The sequence below is a fragment of the Notechis scutatus genome, chromosome 9, assembly GCF_049901735.1.
Source record: "Notechis scutatus isolate UNSWTSFEM ecotype Mainland chromosome 9, rNotScu1.2, whole genome shotgun sequence".
NCBI classification, from domain to species: domain Eukaryota; kingdom Metazoa; phylum Chordata; class Lepidosauria; order Squamata; family Elapidae; genus Notechis; species Notechis scutatus.
Window position 1 is genome coordinate 2721155 of NC_142017.1, and position 19830 is coordinate 2740984.

The 19830-nt window shown below is 42.1% G+C and overlaps 1 protein-coding gene and 1 long non-coding RNA gene across 2 annotated transcripts in view; one reads left to right on the forward strand and one right to left on the reverse strand.

Annotated features, from left to right (window-relative positions):
* Nucleotides 1–19830, forward strand: part of LOC148129798 (uncharacterized) — a 293893-nt gene that overhangs the window by 112143 nt on the left and 161920 nt on the right. The gene's annotated exons all lie outside the window — the stretch shown is intronic.
* LOC113422883 (hepatocyte nuclear factor 4-beta-like) lies at nt 602–16481 on the reverse strand. Its single transcript, XM_026684036.2, has 10 exons — nt 15839–16481; nt 9968–10139; nt 8843–8937; nt 6653–6759; nt 5237–5392; nt 4663–4750; nt 3556–3708; nt 2779–3015; nt 1518–1637; nt 602–1211 (listed from the first exon to the last, which is right to left on the reverse strand). The coding sequence occupies exons 1-10, from the start codon at nt 15954–15956 to the stop codon at nt 1075–1077; spliced, it is 1383 nt and encodes a 460-aa protein (XP_026539821.1). The 5' UTR covers nt 15957–16481; the 3' UTR covers nt 602–1074.

Genomic DNA, 19830 nt, shown 5'->3' on the forward strand with positions numbered 1-19830 from the left:
TTTTTTTATATAAAAATGTGGAATAAAGTTAACTGAAGCTTTGTTGACTAGCACCAGGCAAATGGCAGGTTTGATTTACTTTATGGGTACGGAGACATTGCTCCAGGGAAGACGGCACAAAGTCCCCAGGTTCATATGTGCCTGTCTCTGACCACAACATCATGGATGGAGTCCAACAGGAGAGAGAATATGGGCTCACTTAGGGGTGACATGATAGCAGTGTTCCAATAACTGAGAGGCTGCCGCAAAGAACGGGGTCAACTTATTTTTTTCCAAAGCACCAGAGGGCAGGAGAAGAAACCATGGATGGGAACAGATCAAGGAGAGAAGCAACCTGGAATTGAGCAGAAACTTCTTAACAGTGAGGACAATCAACCAGTGGAACTGCTGGCCACCAGAAATCGTGGGTGCTCCATCACTGGAGGCTTTTAAGAAAACCTATCTGAAATGGTATTAGATCTCCTGCTTAAGCAGAGGGTTGGACTAGAAGGCCTCCCTTCCAGATCTATTCTGATTGATTGACCGCTTACTTGAGCTTCTTGTGAAGATCTAACTTGCCCGCAAGTCATAAATGGCCGTTCTGAAGTATTGACTTGACACATTGCTTGAAGTCTTTTATTTTAAGTACAATTTATTTTGTTCCAACATTGATATTTTACAAATGGTAAGAGGAATCTCAAAATTTTAGGTTAAATCCTAGGAGTATGCCAATTATATGTACTCTATGTATCTCTCAACTAGAACTATTATTGGACTATGGCCATCAAACTGGTTTTAAGACCTGCATGGAGCTAATCTCCATTTGCTGTTCCACCCAAACCAGTCCTGTGTTTCCACAACAACGCAAGAGATGGGAGTGTAACAGAAAATAAACCACTTAACTGCCAATGTTTTATATGATAGTTAACACCTGTTATGCTAATAATGTTGTGAGATATTTTCCTGGGAAGGACCCAAGTGGTATGCAAGGTGATTTAGTTGGGTGAGAAACCTAGCAATGTTGGCTACCATCATGGGAGCAAAGCTTGTTGAATTCAAAAAAAGGGGCAACTAAAAAAAGTGAGAGTGGATTTCCTAGAGGATCTCTTGTTTGGGAATGACCACCTGGGGCAAAAGGGTTGTTGGGATTTCAGATCCAGGGGTGGGACCCAGTTTGTAATCTTCACTTCCTGTGCTGGTGGAAGGAGAAGGGAGCGAAGTTTCTGGTGAAGCTGTAGAAGAAAAGATGAACATGATCATTACTTCTCATGTATGTGAGCATACACATTTTTGCCTTCCTGATCAGTCTGCCCTGGACCTTCGAAAGGTCCTTCATGATGTGTTCGGTAGATCCCATTCCTCAGTGGATCCACTTCTTATCTACTGTCGTCCTGCCAATCTACTTCATCACCACCCCTACATCCAATTGGCATCATTCACCCACTCTGATCATTCCAAGCATTTGTATGTTTTAGGTCAAATGGTTAAGGTTCAACTACAGATTTCCTTATTGAAGCATTGAGAAACTGGGTACCTACAGACTGAGATTGTGTGAATGACTGAGCCAATTGCGCTAGGCAGCACAATGTGACTTGGAAGATGCTCCATGTTATGGCTGGAAGGGCCTGGCTGGTATTGAGGCATATCCATACTTGTTCCTGCACAAAAAGAAAGCCATCTCAGTCCAATCATATTCAATGAACAAACCTCCAAATAACAGCCTGATTTTAATTCTGGATGTCCACGTTTTTCTGCCTTTCAAACTACGTCAAGTGACATGAAAGAAAATGGTCTATCTTGGAGCCTGGTCCCCTTGAAGAATCTACACAAAATTAGAATACAGTAGGAGCAAAGAGCATTGAAAGGCATTGCCTTTCAGTTTTCAACAAATAACGACATCCACACATTCACACACACACACACACACACACCAGCCATTTGCAGTTCTCTAATAAGTCTCACAGGGCCGGGAAAGAATTAAGTTCAGCCCTTGTTGAATTCCAAGCCATTCAACACGTTGGTAGTTTTCTAAAAAGAAATGGAATAGAAATGGAATCTGTGCCACAAGGTTTTGTTTGTTTATGTTATAGGGTTGGGGTGTCAAAATTTTGCAACTTTAAGACTTCAACTCCCAGAATTCATCGCGCGTGGCTGCCTGAGGAATTCAAGAAGTTCACAAATTGGCAAGCTTGGAGACCTCTGTTATACAGCTATCTAGGTTCATCATCCCTTCAAACAAAAACAGGTCTGGAATAACAACCCCCTCAAAAGCCCTCCACAAAATCAATGGACTTGGGGGCAATTTGGACACTCTTGCTCCTATATCATTATTTCTGGATTTAGAGACGTGCCTTACTGTGTAATGGAAGTTATATTAACATCTTTTTCCCCCGTAATCACCAATTCAACTAGCTCTTCTTTTCGATCCCAAGATCCATCAGAATGCCCTTGGGAATATTTTTAACAGGGTTAAAACTAGCCAGGCCAAACAGAGATAGGTGAGCAGAGCTGCTGGTTAAAGGTATTGTGTAGACCTAACCCCAGAACTTCTTTCTCTATCTCCCAACTTTGTTATCCCACTTTTCTTTCAGCTGGTTGAGATGGTAGATGGAGCATCCATGATTGTGTTTTCTCCACAACTACCACCTGGTGGGGTTAGTTGCACAAGAGGGACAACCCAAGAGGTTCCTCAGAGGTTCATTCCTGAAGGAGGAGCAGAACTTGTGTCTTCTTGCACCTAGTCCAGCCCCCTTCACGTCTAGTCCAGCCATCCCCTTCACATCTCCACCCACGTTGTACCTCCAAGGAGCATTTCTTGCAGCAAGCTGTCAATCCTAGCCATGCCGAAGAGTTTGACGAACTGAACTTGCTCTATCATCTGCCAAGTGATGCTTTGCAGTGGAGGGAGCAGCAGGAGGATGTCGCTGAACCTTCCCCGGGAATCATACTGCCGGTCGTTGATGTAATCCTCCAGGTTCACCTGGACCTGGAAACGCATGTTCTTGACTTTCCCTGGGTCACTCAGCCCTTTGCAATCTGGGACAAGGAGAAAGGAGAGAAACGAGGCAGGTGGAAATGAATGGGAGCAAGTGTTGTCAGTCAGGCTCACGGTGGGAGCATGACTGAGAAAGGAAATTATCGGGTGAAGCAAAAACAATAGAAAATTAGCTTTGGTTCAGGACAGAGGTAGCTTTTAAGATAAGGGTGGAAGGTCCAGGAAAGCTAAGGAAGTCAAGATACCCAGTGGAAGCTTGTCCTATCAATTGTGACTTTTCAAGAGGCAACTGGACTTTTCTTTGTTTTTCGTTGAAGACACTTTGCTTCTTATCCAAGACGCTTCTTCAGTTTTGAAGAACTGAACCGAAGAAGGTTCTCGGATGAGAAGTGAAACGTCTTCAAGGAAAAAACAAAGAAAATCCATTTGTCTCTTGAAAAAACACTTTTGGGACAGCCTTGAACCTGGATGATTGAGAATCTCCATGGACGTTGTCCTTTCAATTCCTATCATCTTCTGGTAATCAAAGGTGGTGATGTTTTTTAATCAAACCCAGGATGATTTGAAGAATAAAATAATACCTGGATCAAAAAAGATTATGGCTTTAAGACAGGCATATTCATTCTCGTCGATCTGAATGTCCCGTAAGGGTTTCACCAGCTCATCCAGAATCCTGATTGCCACTCGGGCAATTTCAAGCTCTGGACATTGCATAGGGATGATGAAGTCATTGCCTATGGAAGAGGAAGGAATGTTGTGAGGCACATGATGGTGATACATGGCTCCAGCTAATCTAGAGATTATTTACCTCGATTTTTTTCTAAGTGTTAAGAAACAGAAGCACTCCATCAATCCTTGTGGCTGTTTAATCTCCCTCCCTCCCTCTCTATGGTTCACCCATAACACGAGGACATCATGTGGATTGCTTGGAGCACAGCACATTATGTGAAGGAAGCCACTTGGATTAAGGTTCCTTGAGCCATAATCAACCCATGGCTGAGGACAGTCCATAAACACAACCTAATGCCCTTGAAGATCTGAGAAGAATCAGTTGATCCCTTGCAACGTACTTGCAGTAGATTTCAACTGGGGTGATCCCAAAAAGACCTAGGGGATGGGGTGACTGAAACAGTGACATGAGTCCCAGTTTTATGAAAAGATGTGTGATAATATGGAGAAAAGTAGGGTTTTGCTTCACTCTAAAGCTGTGGTTGTCAGCCTTGGCAACTTGAAGACTTCAAGACGTGTGGCTTCCAACACTCAGATTTCAATTTAAAATGGGTGGACTCCAACCAACTCTCAGGATTCCCCAGCCAGCTCTGAGAGTTGAAGTCCACTCATCTTAAAGGTGCTAAGATTGAGAAACACCGTACTGATTCATGATGCAAGAACTTCCAGATGACCGAGTGAAATTGCTTCTGACCAGGCAGAGAAGGGACCTTTTGCCACACAAGGTCTCATCAAGCGCACTTCAACCTGGTAATGAAGAATATCTAAAGGAGTTGGGGAAGAGGATATGCTCCGCTGGCCATGCCCACTAGCTGAGGACAACACCCCCGATTCATTATCAAATTTCCAAATGTGGACCCCTTTGCAATGGTCAAGAGATCGAGAAGCTCCAAGGGAGCTGGATGACGACAGCTTTTTATATATATATATATACCTAAGCAGGAAAAAATTATTTTTACCTAATAAGAGAAAATTTGTGTATGGAATGGAGCGCTTTGCAACCCCCAGCAAGAGGTGCTCCCCCGCGTGAGCTCTTAGCAAGGCAACCTGCAAATTGCAAGAGGGAGAAGATGTTACTACTTACTTGCGTCTTCCAAACCACTCTAAAGAAGCCGTCGGAGTGTTTGCAGTATAACCACCATTGTGAGACAACCCATGAGCACAACACAGCAACACAGAGGCTTTAACAGTGGTTTATATACAAGACTGCTATCTACATACACGTACGTGTTAGGCAAACACCAGGCAAGCAATCAATCTTCAACTCTACATGGAAAATTACAATGGAGATAGAACACGAGGAGAGAGACGTGTCCTCACATGGCCTCCCTTTTATAGACAGCTTCTTAAAGTGGCAGTAGACATGCTGACTCATCCTCGGTTCATCATCAATAGCAACTGGTCAGCTATTAAAGTATTTCCCTGACAGAAGCAAACTCTTCAGCGTGTGAGTTCGAAAAGTCACCCACCGCCCTTGTGCAAGAGGAGCCATTTAGGAGTACAAAACTGGGCCAAAGAAGGTTCCTTGCTCACCTGGTCATCCAGAGGAAGCTCGCAGAACACAGGGATGCACTTTGCCCACTCCACGAGAACGAGAAGCTGCTGCTTCATCGACTCACACACGTCGTTGATGGTGGCGATTTTCTTCATGGCAATCTCTGCGCTGTGCACTGGACGGAGAGCTGAATACTGCAAAGGAAGAGACCAGGTAACCAGAGCTACCCCCCCTCCCTTTCCCCTCCTTTTCTATAACAGAGAAAGGAGAGGGATTCGTTTACTTTCCAATTGTGTGCAAACACCTAAGTTTGTACTGATGAACGAACAAATGAAGTGAGGGCATTATCCTTGCAAATCCAGATTTTTCAGTGCAAATTGCCAGGTTTTTAGAAGTCTTAAGAAAAAGTCTGTCTAAAGATGGGAAAGAAAAAGGAAAGAAAGAAAAGGGAGAGAGGGAGGGGAGGGAGGGAAGGAAGGAAGGAGGAAAGGGAGGGGAGGGGAAGGGAGGGGAGAGAGGGAGGATGGATGGATGGATGGATGGAAGGAAAGGAAATAATAAAGGACAGGCATGCATTATTTTGAAGAAATTAGATTGCAGAATGTGCACCAAAACAACAGAAATACCCATGTTTGTATAAACAGTCTTTAGAATGCATGCCCATTTTAATGCAATTTTTAAACAAGCCTTAGATTAAATGGGGTAATTTAATTTACAAGTAAATGCATGTGTGCGTGCAATGGGCACCTTTTCAAAATAAAACCCCACCACCACCAGAAACATCAAAGCAATACATTTTTTCCCTTCCCTGCTCCATCTATCACTCGATCCCATTCAGTTTATTTGAGCATCATATGCTCCAATTCAGTAGGTTCCGTTGCTCCAGCAGGTGGCAACATATCACAAGTGTTTCATTAACACTCCCAGTTAAAAAAAAAAAACGTGAATGGACCCCGACTGCAAACAGATCATTAAACTTGTAGAGCTGAGATTGATCAAAATGAATTCTGCATGGGGAGTTTGGTGCAAAGTTATCTATCAGAAATCATTGGAGTACTAAAATAAATTCACAGTTAAGTTACTGCAAGAAAATTATCTATCTATCTATCTATCTATCTATCTATCTATCTATATCATCTGTATGTATGTACGTATATGTATGTATGTGTATATCATATATCTGTCTATATTATGTATCTTTATCATCTATATCATCTATCTATCTCTACCTTCTATCTCTATCATGTATCTATGTATATCATATCTCTCTCTCTATCATGTATCTATCATCCATCTATCTATCATTATCTATATCATGTATGTATGTATGTACTGTATCTCTCTCTCTCTCTCTCATCTATGTCTATTATCTATCTATCATCCATCTATCTCTCATTATCCATATCTATCTATCTACCTACCTACCTACCTACCTCTCTATCTCTCTCCCTTACCTGCTGTGCCATTGCTTCTGCTTGGGTTAGGATGGTGATGGACAAGGCCCCATTGTCTTCATAACTGCTTCTCCGGATGCTGATCCTGTCCCGTTCGTTCTGTACAGCTTTTGGGAAGCAATAAAGAAACGATGGAGAATTGGCCACCTGCCCAGTGATTGACAGTGCAGTCAATGGATCGATCAACTGGCACCATCGTTCATGAACTTCTAGCTGAGCTTTGACTTTCCAGGCTCCAGAAATGAATCCCATTGAAGGTGGTTCCCTAGGAAGACCTCATACTTAAGCAGCCCCTTCCTTACACAGGTAGTCCTCAACTTACAACAGTTCATTTAGTGACCTTTTGAAGTTACAACGGCACTGAAGAAAGGGACTTACGACCGTTTTTCACACTTATGAAAAATGTGCAGCATCCCTGTAATCACATGATTTACATTCGGATGCGACTCATTCACATTTATGACAGTCGCTGTGTCCTGGGGTCACATGATCCCCTTTTGTGACCTTCTCACAAGCAAAGTCCAGTGGGAAGATGGATTCACTTAATGACCATGTCACCAATTTAATAACTGGGGTGATTCCCTTAACAAAGCTGGCAAGAAAATTCATAAAATGGGGCAAAGCTCAAAACTTAGCAAATTTTTCACGTGGCAACATAAATTCTGAGCTCAATTGTGATCATAATTTGAGGACTAACCTACAGTGGTGGGATTCAAATAATTTTAACAACCAGTTCTCTCCCCTAATTATTTCTTCCAACAACCAGTTCACCAAACTGCTCAGAAACTTAACCGGTTCTCCCAAACTGGTGTGAACCGGCTGAATCACAACATTGACTAGCTGTACTAAGTGGATTGACAAAGCCTTTATCTTGCCATTTGCCCACTAGATTAAATACAGGATCCCTGGGCGATTATTCCCTGAGTATTGGACAAGAAAACCTCTGTGGCCCAAGAAGTCAAAATAAATGCATATCAGTGCAAGACAGTAAATGAATCCTGGGTGTTACAAGACACAAGCATAATTATAAATTCACTTCTTCTTCTACAGTGACCACATAACTTCCTTCTTTCTGAAATCTATCCTGTCTATAATCCTCAAGACCAGTGGTTGCCAACCGGTGGGCCAGGGACCACTGGTGGTCTGTGAGAAAATTTTGGTGGTCCACACAGAAATGTCCCCCCAAAAAACAATTAATCCAGGCTGTGCAGGAACACAAAACTGCACTGCCCACATGTTCCACCCACCTGCTGGCCGCCACCCGCTGGCCGAGTGCAAACCTTACCTTGAGTAGAGCCACGTGAGCTGGAACTGGAAGGTAAGACCAATGGCGGGGGAGGGAAATCCTCCCCGGGATGACTTGCTGACATTGGTGGGAAAGTTGGTTCCATATTATATAGCTGCAGGAGTTATAGGACTGGCCCTTTGGTCATCCCGGAGCAGCTCCTCCAGTCCATGGCAGGCAGGTGCACCCGAGTGGAGGAGGAGCTGCTCCGGGGTGACCAAAGGGCCAGTCCTATAACTCCTGCATCTATATAATATGGAACCAACTTTCCCACCAATGTCAGCAAGCCGTCAGTCAAAATTCCTATTAGTGGTCTGCAGGATTTAAAATTATGAGTTTGGTGGTCCCTGAGGTCCAAACCATAAATCATAGATTCCTCAAAACCATAAATCATAGATTCATTATTTTTTCCCCTGTTTTTTTTTGCAAAAAATCCATAAGGGGATCCAATTTGTCATGTTTTATTGGACACGGGTTGACAAAATTCATGTTTATCTTTGGAGTTTAATTATTTCGCTGGCAGACTCTACTAATGTAAAAGTCCTGGGAGGTAAACATTGCTCATCAATGCCTGGAGAAGTTTCAGGCAGAAGAATTTAGGAAGACAGGCGTGTCAGATTTCTGAAGAAAGTTTTATTAAATCATCAGATTTTTCTGCCCCTTCAGTTATAATTCTGGGAGCAAGATTAATCTGGGTTAATCTGGGTCGTGAAACTTTTGCAGAAAGGCAAAAGATTCCTCGCTGATCTGTGACTCATGAAAGATACCAGCAGAGATTTGCTTATGTGGCACTCACTCTGACTCATTGACTCATCCAGAGGCTAGTCTCTAGAGATTACACAGCCAGCACAACACAACACGGACTGCATCACACCCCATAACGGAGGACAGTTGGAAGAAATTACCTTCCTTTTTCATTCCTGCTCGGAAACATTTTTTCAGGCGGCAATATCGACACTGATTCCTCTTGTCTTTGTCGATCACACATTGTCGACTGAACCTGGAATGGAAAAAGAGGTTAATTCCAAGGAAAGAGAACAGATTATTTCCCAACCTGGGATGGTAATTTTTTGGGGGGGCTGTTTTAGTAAAGGACATAGCATTTTGCTGTGTCTTTTCCCGTAAGTCTCCTAAAAATATATGAGAAAATTATATTATGGAGAGGGCTTCTTTCCGTCATTTATTGCTCTTGTAAATTGTTATCTCTTCCAAGAAATCGCTAAGGACAAAGTTTATGCTTGGGGAAAATAAGATGTTTCCCAGGACTACTAATGGTTGCGTCTAAGGCAGTGTTTCTCCAGCTTGGCCACTTGAAGATCTACGGTCTTCAACTCCCGGAATTCCCCAGCCAGCTGCTTGAAGGTGTGTGGACTTTTCTAGACCTTCCACTGTTGTCCACCTTCATACACAACCAGGGGTGGGATTCAAAAATCCCAGCAACCGGTTCGCTGCCCAGTTGCTGGGTGGGACTGGCCATGGTGGGACTGGCCTACCGGAACTTCTGTTTTTCATCTTCCCAAGGGTCCAGAGGCTTCCCTCGGACCTCTGGGAGGGCAAAAACGGCCTTCCCTGGGCTCTGGAGGCCCACCGGAAGTCCGAAACAGGCCCGTTTCCCCCACTCCCAGACCCTCTGCACAGACTCTGCACTTCTCTGCATTGAAAATGGGCCGCAGGGAGGGGCGGGTGGTTCAACTACTGGTTCGGCAAACCAGATGCAAATTTAACATCCTGTTCACCCGAACCGGTCCGAACCAGTAGAATCCCACTGCTGTATACAACCCACAAGTGAGAACCATGAAGATGCATGGACTTCAACTCCCAGAATCCCCCAACCAGCATGCTTGAAGATGTGTGGATTCTGCCTTCATACACAACCCACAAGTGAGAACTTGAAGATGAGTAGATACAACTCCCATAATGCTGGAAGTTGGAGGACACCCAGCTTCAAGCGGCCAAGGTCGAGAACCTCTTGTAAGGAAATGGGAGTTTCCCAGAATTCCTTGGGGGAAAAAATGACCGCCTCTTTATACCTGCACGAATACATGTGATTCTTCCGGACGCTCCTTCTGAAGAATCCTTTGCAGCCATCGCAACTGGAAGCCCCATAATGCTTCCCAGTTGCACGGTCCCCACAGATGGCACATAACGAGTTGATCCCATTTGCAAGTAAGCCATTGTTGCTGGTCTCTGAGACGAGGGCCTCTACAAAAAGGGAAAATGATCAAAATTTCAAGGTGGCCAATTGCCATGATGAAGAATAATACAGAACCAATAAAGAGAACATCTGGGATTTCAGCCCAATCCAATATAGGCAGTCCTAGACTTACAACCACAAAGGAGCCCCAAATTTATGTTGCTGAGTGAGACAGTTGTTAAGTGAATTTTTCCCCCATTTATGACCATTCTTGACACAGTTGTTAAGTGAACCACTGCAGATGTTAAGTTAGTAACATGGTTGTTGAGGGAATCTCACTCCCCCATTGTCTTTGTTTGTCAGAAAGTCGCAAAAAGGGATCGTATGACCCCAGGATACTGCAACTGTCATAAGTACATGCCAGTTGCCAAGCATCTGGATTTTTATCACATGACCACATGAATGCTGCAATGGGCATAAGTGTGGAAAAACAGTCCTAAGTCACTTTTTTCCGTGCCATTGTAACTTTGAACGGCCACTAAAGTGAATGGTTGCAAGTCGAGGAGAAGAGAATACAGGGTAAAAAAAATGTTGGCAGCGCCAGAAAAATCACTGTAAACATCAGTGCAAAATTGAAAAGCCACTAAAATTGAGCTGCTTTTAGCATAAACTGTTAACACCACTTTATAATGCCTTGGTAAGGCCACACATGGAATACTGCATCCTGTTTTGGTCACCATACTATAAGAAAGATGTTGAGATTCTGGAAAGAGTGCAGAGAAGAGCAACGAAGATGATTAGGGAACTGGAGGATAAAACATACAAAGAACGGTTGCAGGAACTGGGTATGGTTAGTTTGATGAAAGGATTAGGGGTGACATGACAGCAGTGTTCCGATATCTGAGGGGCTGCCACAAAGACGAGGGGGTCAAGCTATTCTCCAAACCACCTGAAGGCAGGACAAGAAGCAATGGATGGAAACTAATCAAGGAGAGAAGCAACCTAGAACTAAGGAGAAATGTCTTGACAGTGAGAACAATTAACCAGTGGAATGACTTGCCTTCAGAAGTTGTAGGTACTCCCATCACAAGAGGCTTTTAAGAGAAGACTAGACAGCCACTTGCCTAGGGTTTCCTACCTAAGCAAGGGGTTGGACTAGAAGACCTCCAAGTTCCCTCCCCACTCAGTTATTCTATTCTATCTCTGTGAAAAGGAACTTAAATGCAACCAGAACTATTCGCTGTCTCTTGGAGAAGTCAAAATATGTGGACTTCACCTGCCAAAAGGGGATTGTATGAATCAGGGGAAGCCTAAGAAAGACGACAGGTGAAATCTTGGAGTGGATCTGACTCTTGAAACGTGGTCAATCCCTCAAGATTAAGAGTAGGAAGTTTTTTATTTCCACAAGAGAGAAGAATCCTAGAACGCTAAAGCTAACATCTTTCCCAATACTTCATTTGTCAACAAGAGTACACAGAGGTTACGTAAAACCAGAAAGTTAGATTTTCCTTTTATAAAGTACCTTCCCACATCTCCCCAGGGACGTTAGCTATACAAGATCATAACTGTAGATGGGTGGGAAGAGACTGGCTTTTTTTCCAGCCAGAAACTTGGAGAGCTGGCCTGGTTTTATCTTGTGAAGTATCAGGAACAACATATCTCAAGTTATTAGCTACCTCTATATGAGTCATTATGATTAGCAGTATAAAATACCGTCACCAAATTGTGATTGTGGGGCCAAAAAACAAACAACCCAACATGTAACCACACTGTGTGAGAACAGAGCCTACAATGGAGATTTTGTGGATTTCCTGGCTGCAACAAATGAAATAAAAAAATTATAACTGCAACTTAGTAATATAAGATTTGTATGTTTTCTATTCTGTGTTTTGTCTTTTAGTCCCGTGTTCCCTTTTAGTGACATGTAATGTGAATATGCCATACGATGAATAAATAAATATGATTAGGACTAGATTATTAATATAATCTATCATTGTCATCACTTTTTTTTTGTTACAGAAGGGATTTTGTTGGAGCAATGTTTCGCAGCTTCAACGACTTTAAGGAGGGTTGATCCTCATGCTTTACTTTTATAACGCCTTGGTAAGACACCCTTGGAATATTCCATCCAGTTTGGGTCGCCACAATATTAAAAAGAAGTTGAGTGCAGAGAAGAGCAACAAAGATGATTATGGTGGGGTGACATGATAGCAGTCTTCCAATATTTGAAGGACTGCCCCAAAGAAGAGGGGGTCAAGCTATTCTTCAAAGCATCTGAAGGCAGGACAAGAAGCGACGGATGGAAACTAATTAAGGAGAGAAGCAACCTTGGAGAAATTTCTTGACAATGAGAACAACAAGGTCACACAGGGTTATAAGATTGGGACTGGGTTAGGGACTTTTGTCCTCACTGTGAGTTGTGTTGGAAGGGTGCACAAAGGGAGGCTCAGCCAATCTCATTGTACACATGTACTCTGACAATAAAGGTAATAACAATGAATCAGTGGAAAGGATTGCCTTCAGAAGTTGTGAGGTTTTTAAAAAGAGATTGGACAACCATTTGTTTGGAGTGGTCTAAGGTTTCTGTTTGAGAAGAGGTTCAGACTAGAAGACCTCCAAAGTCCCTTCTGACTCTTATTATTCTGTCCATTCCTACCGTTACGAAGAATAAAAATGCTTGCAAAAGACATTTTCTTTATACTCAACGGTCACCCAGGATCCCTTTCTCTGAGTGGTTGGAATGGCTTCCTTAACTGAATGGGCTCCCTTCTGATTCTTTGCCCTAAATTTTGCGAGAACGGTTTCCCTAGTGCGTCATGTAAAGTTCTTGGATAGACCTCCTGGATTTCATTGACGGGATTGGTCCAGAACGAGAACCTTTTGGCTCAGTTCTCTAAAGCTGTTTTGACCAATTTTTCAAGAGGGTGCTTACCCAAGGCAAACACGTTAATTTCAAAACAGCTAGTTCCTGAGCAAGCTGGTTTACTGATTAGCTCATAAGCAAATACCCCGGTACCTGCTCGAAACAGCCTTCACCTTTAGGAAAATCTAGCCTGTGGCGTCTACAATATGAACTTTTGCCATAAATCGAGATACTAGCCTTTTGGGAACCGAGTGAATTCAGAGGCATTGCGTCGCAGAAAGAGAATGAATGAGTTCACGGGTGCATGTCTGAATGAGACAGGCAGCTATATAAATTCAATCCATCCATCAATTGAAATATAATACTTGGATAAATTGAAAGGAGGCTTTAGGCTTAGTGCAGAAATATAAATTCAGCTACACCTGGTAAGGGATGGATTGTCAGTTCATATTCCATCTGTGTTTCCCATTTAATAGGCATCGAGATGATTGAGATCTAATACCAGACCATGAAAATAGATTTGCATAAAATTCACAATCTCACATCCAAAAAATGGATTGTTTGGTCAAATTACTGTAAATTATGTATCAGTCGAGATTTTCAGTCCTCCAGGCCATGGTTGTCACAAAGATGCTTTTTCAGGAGGCAACGGGACTTTCCGCTCTGACAAGATAGTGCGGAATGGAAGGATTTATATTCTTTGCAGACAACTGGTTATTTGCATCCTTTTAGAGGGTCTTTTCAGTGTACAATTGGGGATGGACACCCTTGGAATGGTGTGGGAGTAGGAATGGATTTCCAGAGGAAAAATTGCAGACTACAGCACTGCTCAGGTGTCTCTGAAGACACAGATAAACCTTGAAGTTGCCTCAACAACCCTCTAAAAGGATGCAAATGGCCACCTCTCTGCAAGGAATTATAACTCCTTCCATTCCCCACTATCTTTTCAGAGCTGAAGAAGCTTCTTGGATGAGAAATGAAACATCTTCAAAAAAAAAAAACACAAGAAAGTCCAAAGTCCTGAAAAAAGTACCTTTGGGGTAAAAAAAAAACAACGTGTGTAAGCCAGGCCTGGATGTAAAAGAACTCAAGAACCTGCTTCTGAAGAATCTTATTATAGGAAGTCCTCAACTTACAACAGAGTGTTTAGTGATCGCTTGAAGTTACAATGGCACCAGAACCAGTGACTTATGACCATGTTCACATTTACGACCATTACAGCTTCCCCATGGTCATGTGATCCAAATTCAGATGCTTGGCTAGTATCTCATATTTACAACAGTTGTATTGTCCTTTTGTGATCCCCTTTTGTGACCGAAAAGCCGGATTCACTTAACAAGTTTGTAGTGGTAGTTGTAACTCGAGGACTTCCTATATTCCATAGGCCTGGGTTTTCAACTCAACCCCTGACTTCACAAGGTCCTGTTGGAAAAAAAAAAAACTGTCTCCTAAAACTCCAGAACGTTGCTTGGAAGTCAGAATTGGCAATTCGCTGCTAGAGAAATACTTTCCTCTTTTCCTGTAGTCCATATTTTTGCTATTTAAAACAATAAAATAAAAGCTTTCCACTCCACTGTGAAATGATCAGGTGGTTTTTCTGTGGTTTATAGAAATAGTAAGTGTCCCACAGTGAAATCATAGAGCTTGACTATCCATTCTCATAAAACCAATATTGGTTTCCCACTTTTTAAGTCTCTGGATTTTTGTCCAACCTGGAACTTTTATATTCGTTGCTCTCGTTGGCTTTTTAGCCAGACTTACACTCTCGCTGGAGGTTTTCAAGAAAAGATTGGGAAACCATTTATCCGGGATGGTTCTTTGGGTTCCTAGGGTTGGACTACAAGCTCTCCAAGGTCCCTTCCAGCCCTACAATTCTCTGATTCAGAACAACAGGCACACACTCTCTTAGTAAAAGAAGTAAGTAAGTAAGTAAATAAGTAAGTAAGTAAGTAAGTAAGTAAGTATGATTTTGCACTGAGTTAATAACAGTACAGTTCAACGGAGCTGAACAGCAAGATATATGCAGTTGAAGAAAAAAATATCACACACACACACAAAATCACACCAATACCATCTTTCTTACAGCCTCCAAAACTTGCAAGCATCCATCACATTTTGTAAAACAGCCCAGAGACTTACACCAGCTTTAAAGAGTCACATATTTCCTCTAGCATAATTTTTGTAGAATACTGAACACAAAAAATATAATACTGCCAGGTAGATACACGTATTGAGATGAAATTTTGAAGAGTGGACACAAATGCAAGCTATACTAATTCTCTGGGAAGTTTGATGGTGTGCAGAAAAAAACACATCAACGTTTGCTAAGCAACAATGAATTCTAGATGGCCTTTTTTTTCCCCCAGCAAGAGGAGCAAGACAGTGGTGGGCAGAGAAAGTAATTTCACGGAGACAAGACTGCTAAATTATCTATTTCCCCCCAAAGGAATGTTTGTTTATTTCCTGCTCTATTTCTAAAAGCACTCATTGTCTAAACGAGGTGGCTCAACTCTCTGCGTGCTATCTCCTTTTCCAAAGGCTCTTGACAAACATAGTGGCCCGTTGTAGGAAAGGCATTCACTTATTTCTGAAATCCACCAACCGTTCTTAGGAAGACAATCATCCAGACACAATCCTAATCCACGTGGCTAAGTAGTTGGCCTTACTAGGTCCAACGAAGCAAGAGCTTAACAAAACATTCTCTCCATGCCAATCCGGGAAAGTTCTCAAGAAGTTTGAACTGCCATCAAATCCTACGTCCCAGTATCTTCCCCACAGCTCAACACTTCTGATCCTCAGAGAGTTCACCAGCACAAGCTGGTACTATCCACCCTTCGAGACCACCAAGAGGGCAACTAAGATAACAGGGTCCGATTGGAGAGAGAAAAAACGGAATCTCCTCACCTGACGAGTTTGTGGGCAGCATCCTCAGGTTTTCGAACTCTAGCATGGTGTACGAGGAGTCAAGGGACTCAACATAATCTGGCATTTCCATGTCCATTAGGCTTTGACAAATCCTCATAATTCTTGTCAACGCAGGCGGGCAAGGGCCCCCGCAACCCAGCTGTCAATCACAGCTAGGGTTTCTAACACAGAAGGTATGACTACTACTCCGAGCTACCCGGATGACAAATCATTACCCAGCTCCCCACCCCCACCCTATCCCGTTTACTCTCTCCGAACATTATCAGGAGGTTGGAAGGCATAAATGACCTAGTATTTATTGCCCTCTCAGTGTTTCTCTTCTCCCATGAATGTATGCCTTGGATCATGATTATATGATGCAGATAAGGCTCGGTTCAAATCAACTTGGATTGCATCCTTGCTTCAATAGCATGCAGTTTATGGCAATCCTTGAGTAAACATTTTGAAAAGTGCAGACAGGGGAAGATGGCCCATAGAGATTCATTTATTTAAAAAAAGAAAAACAGACATGAACCATCCACGTTACGTGGAACTTAAGATTCTTTCCAGGGCCTTAGCACTAAGGACCTGAAGACCAATCTCCAGGCTGCCATGTTGAACCCAGGATTCTTCTACTTGCAGCCCAATCTCTCTCGCCCCTCAACTTTTTAAAGGAAAGATTGTGCTGTAAATAAATGTCAGTCACAAAATGTTCCCGCCCACTGCCACCATCCACTTCATTTCTCTGCTAAGCGAAATGAATGGTGGAGAGAAATATATTTGATCCAAAGATACTGTAGGCTTTGGGTTATTTAAGACAAGGGGATATCTCTATTCATCAGAGCCCTCAGTGTAGAAAGGTTTGGTGAAGGCAGCCTGGAGTGATGCCAAGTTTTTATTATTTTGCATGAGATATAATTTAATTGTGCAATCTACCCCTATCGATTTAAAGGAATAAGCAGAGCACAAAGGACTCCTTGGATAGATAAGGCTGTGTATTACTTTTATCCTTGGACTATGTCCTGACACTTCCTGTACTGCCAGCATAAGCTCCATTAGATGTTAATTAGAGTTCATTACTCTTGCAGATAACACCCATTGTGGTAGAACACCACCAACTAGGGAATGTGGGTCTTTTTAGTTGCAGAGATCACACCCTACTTTGATGGCTGCCCATTGGTGTGTTACTCGGGAAATACGCCTTGCGAAAGCTTCACGGTTTGCCTCTCCTTGCAAAACACAGTTGCAAAAAATTACAAGGGTGCTTACATTTTCTCGCAATGTTCCTGCTTCGGATCATATAAAACTGTATTTTCTGGGACTCCAAGTTCCAGCAGAAATATTCTTGATCCATCAAAATTGGCAATTATCAAGTTCCTTTTCTTTTTCAGCCAGCGTGACAAAAAAAGTCAAATGTTCTTATTCGTTAAGCATACAAAATATTTGAAATCAGTCTTTCTTGGACACTCTACAGTTCTCTTTTTCTAGATACCTGAAGAAACTTTAAATCTTGAAGCAAACATAAGATATGGCATTATGAGGAAAGGCAGAATCTTCAAATGTATGTACTGAACCCAAATAGGACTTTTTCAAATGTTGTCTTGATGTGGGTTTTCCCCCTTCCCACAAAGTTCCGATTTGTGATGGAGAAAAAAACAACTCCGTTTAAAATATCTGAAGAACAAGAGTTGTGCGTGGATAATGTTATCATATAATTTAGCCACTGGATGGCACTAACCCAATTCTATGAAGCTGGCGTTCGAACTTCACCTCTGCTATTCTGTTCATTGCATTTATTATGTGTCGTTCCAGTGTAGAGGCCATGGATATATGGTCCCAGAAAGTTAGATTTAGGTGAAATATTAAGAGAAAGACTGCAATAAAATGAGCAATTGAACAGCAGAATCAATTATCAAGGAAGGCGGCGAATGCTTCTGCACTGAAGGTGTTCATATGAAAGACAAGCATCTGTTAAAGATACTGAAATTTAAATACCTGCGAGGAGCAGGTGAGAAAATTGGTGACCTCTTTGTATTCCTTGGCTACCCACTAAGATGAACTTATTTGCCTTTCAGGACAATTTTGCATTGTTCAGCAGCTAACTGCAAAGAGAAAATTAGCAGTTTCCAAAATCCACTTAAAAGGGCAGGAGAAAATGAATGGCTTCTTCGCAGAGGCCAATAAAAATGCTTTGGGAGAAAACATATAATTAGAAACGGCATGCCAGGATGTAATTAGTGGTGTGAAATCAAATCATTAGAGTCTCGTTTTATAACTAGAGCCACAACAAAAATTATCCACAGCAGATGGCTATCTAATCATGTGGACTTCTCTACCGACTTATTTGGGAATGGCAGGAGTTCCATTCCCACCTGAGAAGAGATTGCGGAGATTTTGTTTAAAAAGCAGTGATCCTTTTGTTTCTTCCATAACTTCTTTCCATTACTAGCTAGAAAGTCTAAAAGTTTGCATTGACTCTGTGAGTTTGTGTAAAAGTAGAAAACGTCCCTTGGTTCTCATTCACCGAATCACTCTGTGAGTGACATGGGCACTCTCGAAATTTGATATATAAATAAAATACAAATAAAAACATTATTGAACAATCCATCTCACACAGGCTACGGTGCATATGAATGCCCTTCAACATGTACGGAAAAAGACCTCATGCTGGAGAGAGAAAATGCCATTGAGATGGCCCGACGGTGGGAGAATGTCATTCAGTTTTAACCCTATTCATTCTACATCCTTTTTACATATTCTGTATTTCAGTGACCTTCAGAACTGAAGAAGCTTCTTGGATGAGAAGCGAAAGGTTTTCAAAGAAAAGAAAACAAAAAAGCCCAATTGCCTTTTGGAAAAACACCTTGAGGGTGATCTATTTGACAACTCAGTTAGAACAGAACTGGAAGAGACCTTGAAGGTCATCTAGTCCAACCCCCAGCTCAAACAGGAGACCCTATTCCATTTCAGACAAGTGGCTGTCCAATCTGTTCTTAAAACCTCCAGGGGTGAAGCACCCACAACTTCTGAAAGCAAACTGTGGCATTGATTAATTGTTCTAATTATTAGGAAGTTTCTCCTTAATTCCAGGTTGCTTCTCTCTTTGATTAGTTTCCATCCATTCCATCCATTAGTTTCCATCCATTGTATCTATTTATTTGTTCAGTGTTGAATGTTATATAACTATAATTTGTAGATGCTTCTGACACGAATAACAAGCAATGCAAATCCTCCCTCATAGTTTGGAGGCGATGAAACCCAGGGCAGCAAAACCAATTTTGAGTCGTATACACGTTTTGTGTCATTTGCAGTTCACTCCAAGAGATGAATGCATGTATTGTAAAGGTGAAAAATGTCTTGATACCTTTCTCTCGTTTCACCCAAGCCCCTGTGTTTAAACAAGACGCCTTTTGCAATCATTTCCAAACTGCAGCTCATGGTTTCCTTCAAAAATAATCATCATCATAATATCATTCTGAAGCAACTTGGAATGTCAGTTGACACCCAATACATTCCAGTTTGGAAAGACTGGTGTGATCTGTCCTTGGCAACAAGGAGCCTCCATCATACCCACCAGAAGACATGGAGAGCAGCCAAAAAGAACAGAAAAAAAGATGAGTTTCTGAAGGAATGTACCTGGCACGAATCAGCAGGGTTAGATTGATATCTGTTTCTGTTTTCCCACAAACAAATGGATCGAATCCAAGGAAGGAAGGAAATTCAGAAAGGGGGCCTGTGAGACAGAAGGAGAACATTACGCATTGCTATTAATTATTATTATTATTAGCCACAATCTGGTTAGAATCAGAATCGATAGAAGCTTCTATTTCAGATAACTTATTGTTGAGGCTCCTTATGAAAGAGTTCTCAGATTCTTGGAGCAGACTTCCTAAATTTCAGTCTTCCTGACACCAATGCCATCTCATAGGCTTCAGAGTTGGGTTGAGCCACATGAATACTCCAGAGATTGCTAGACTTCTTTTCAATGAATT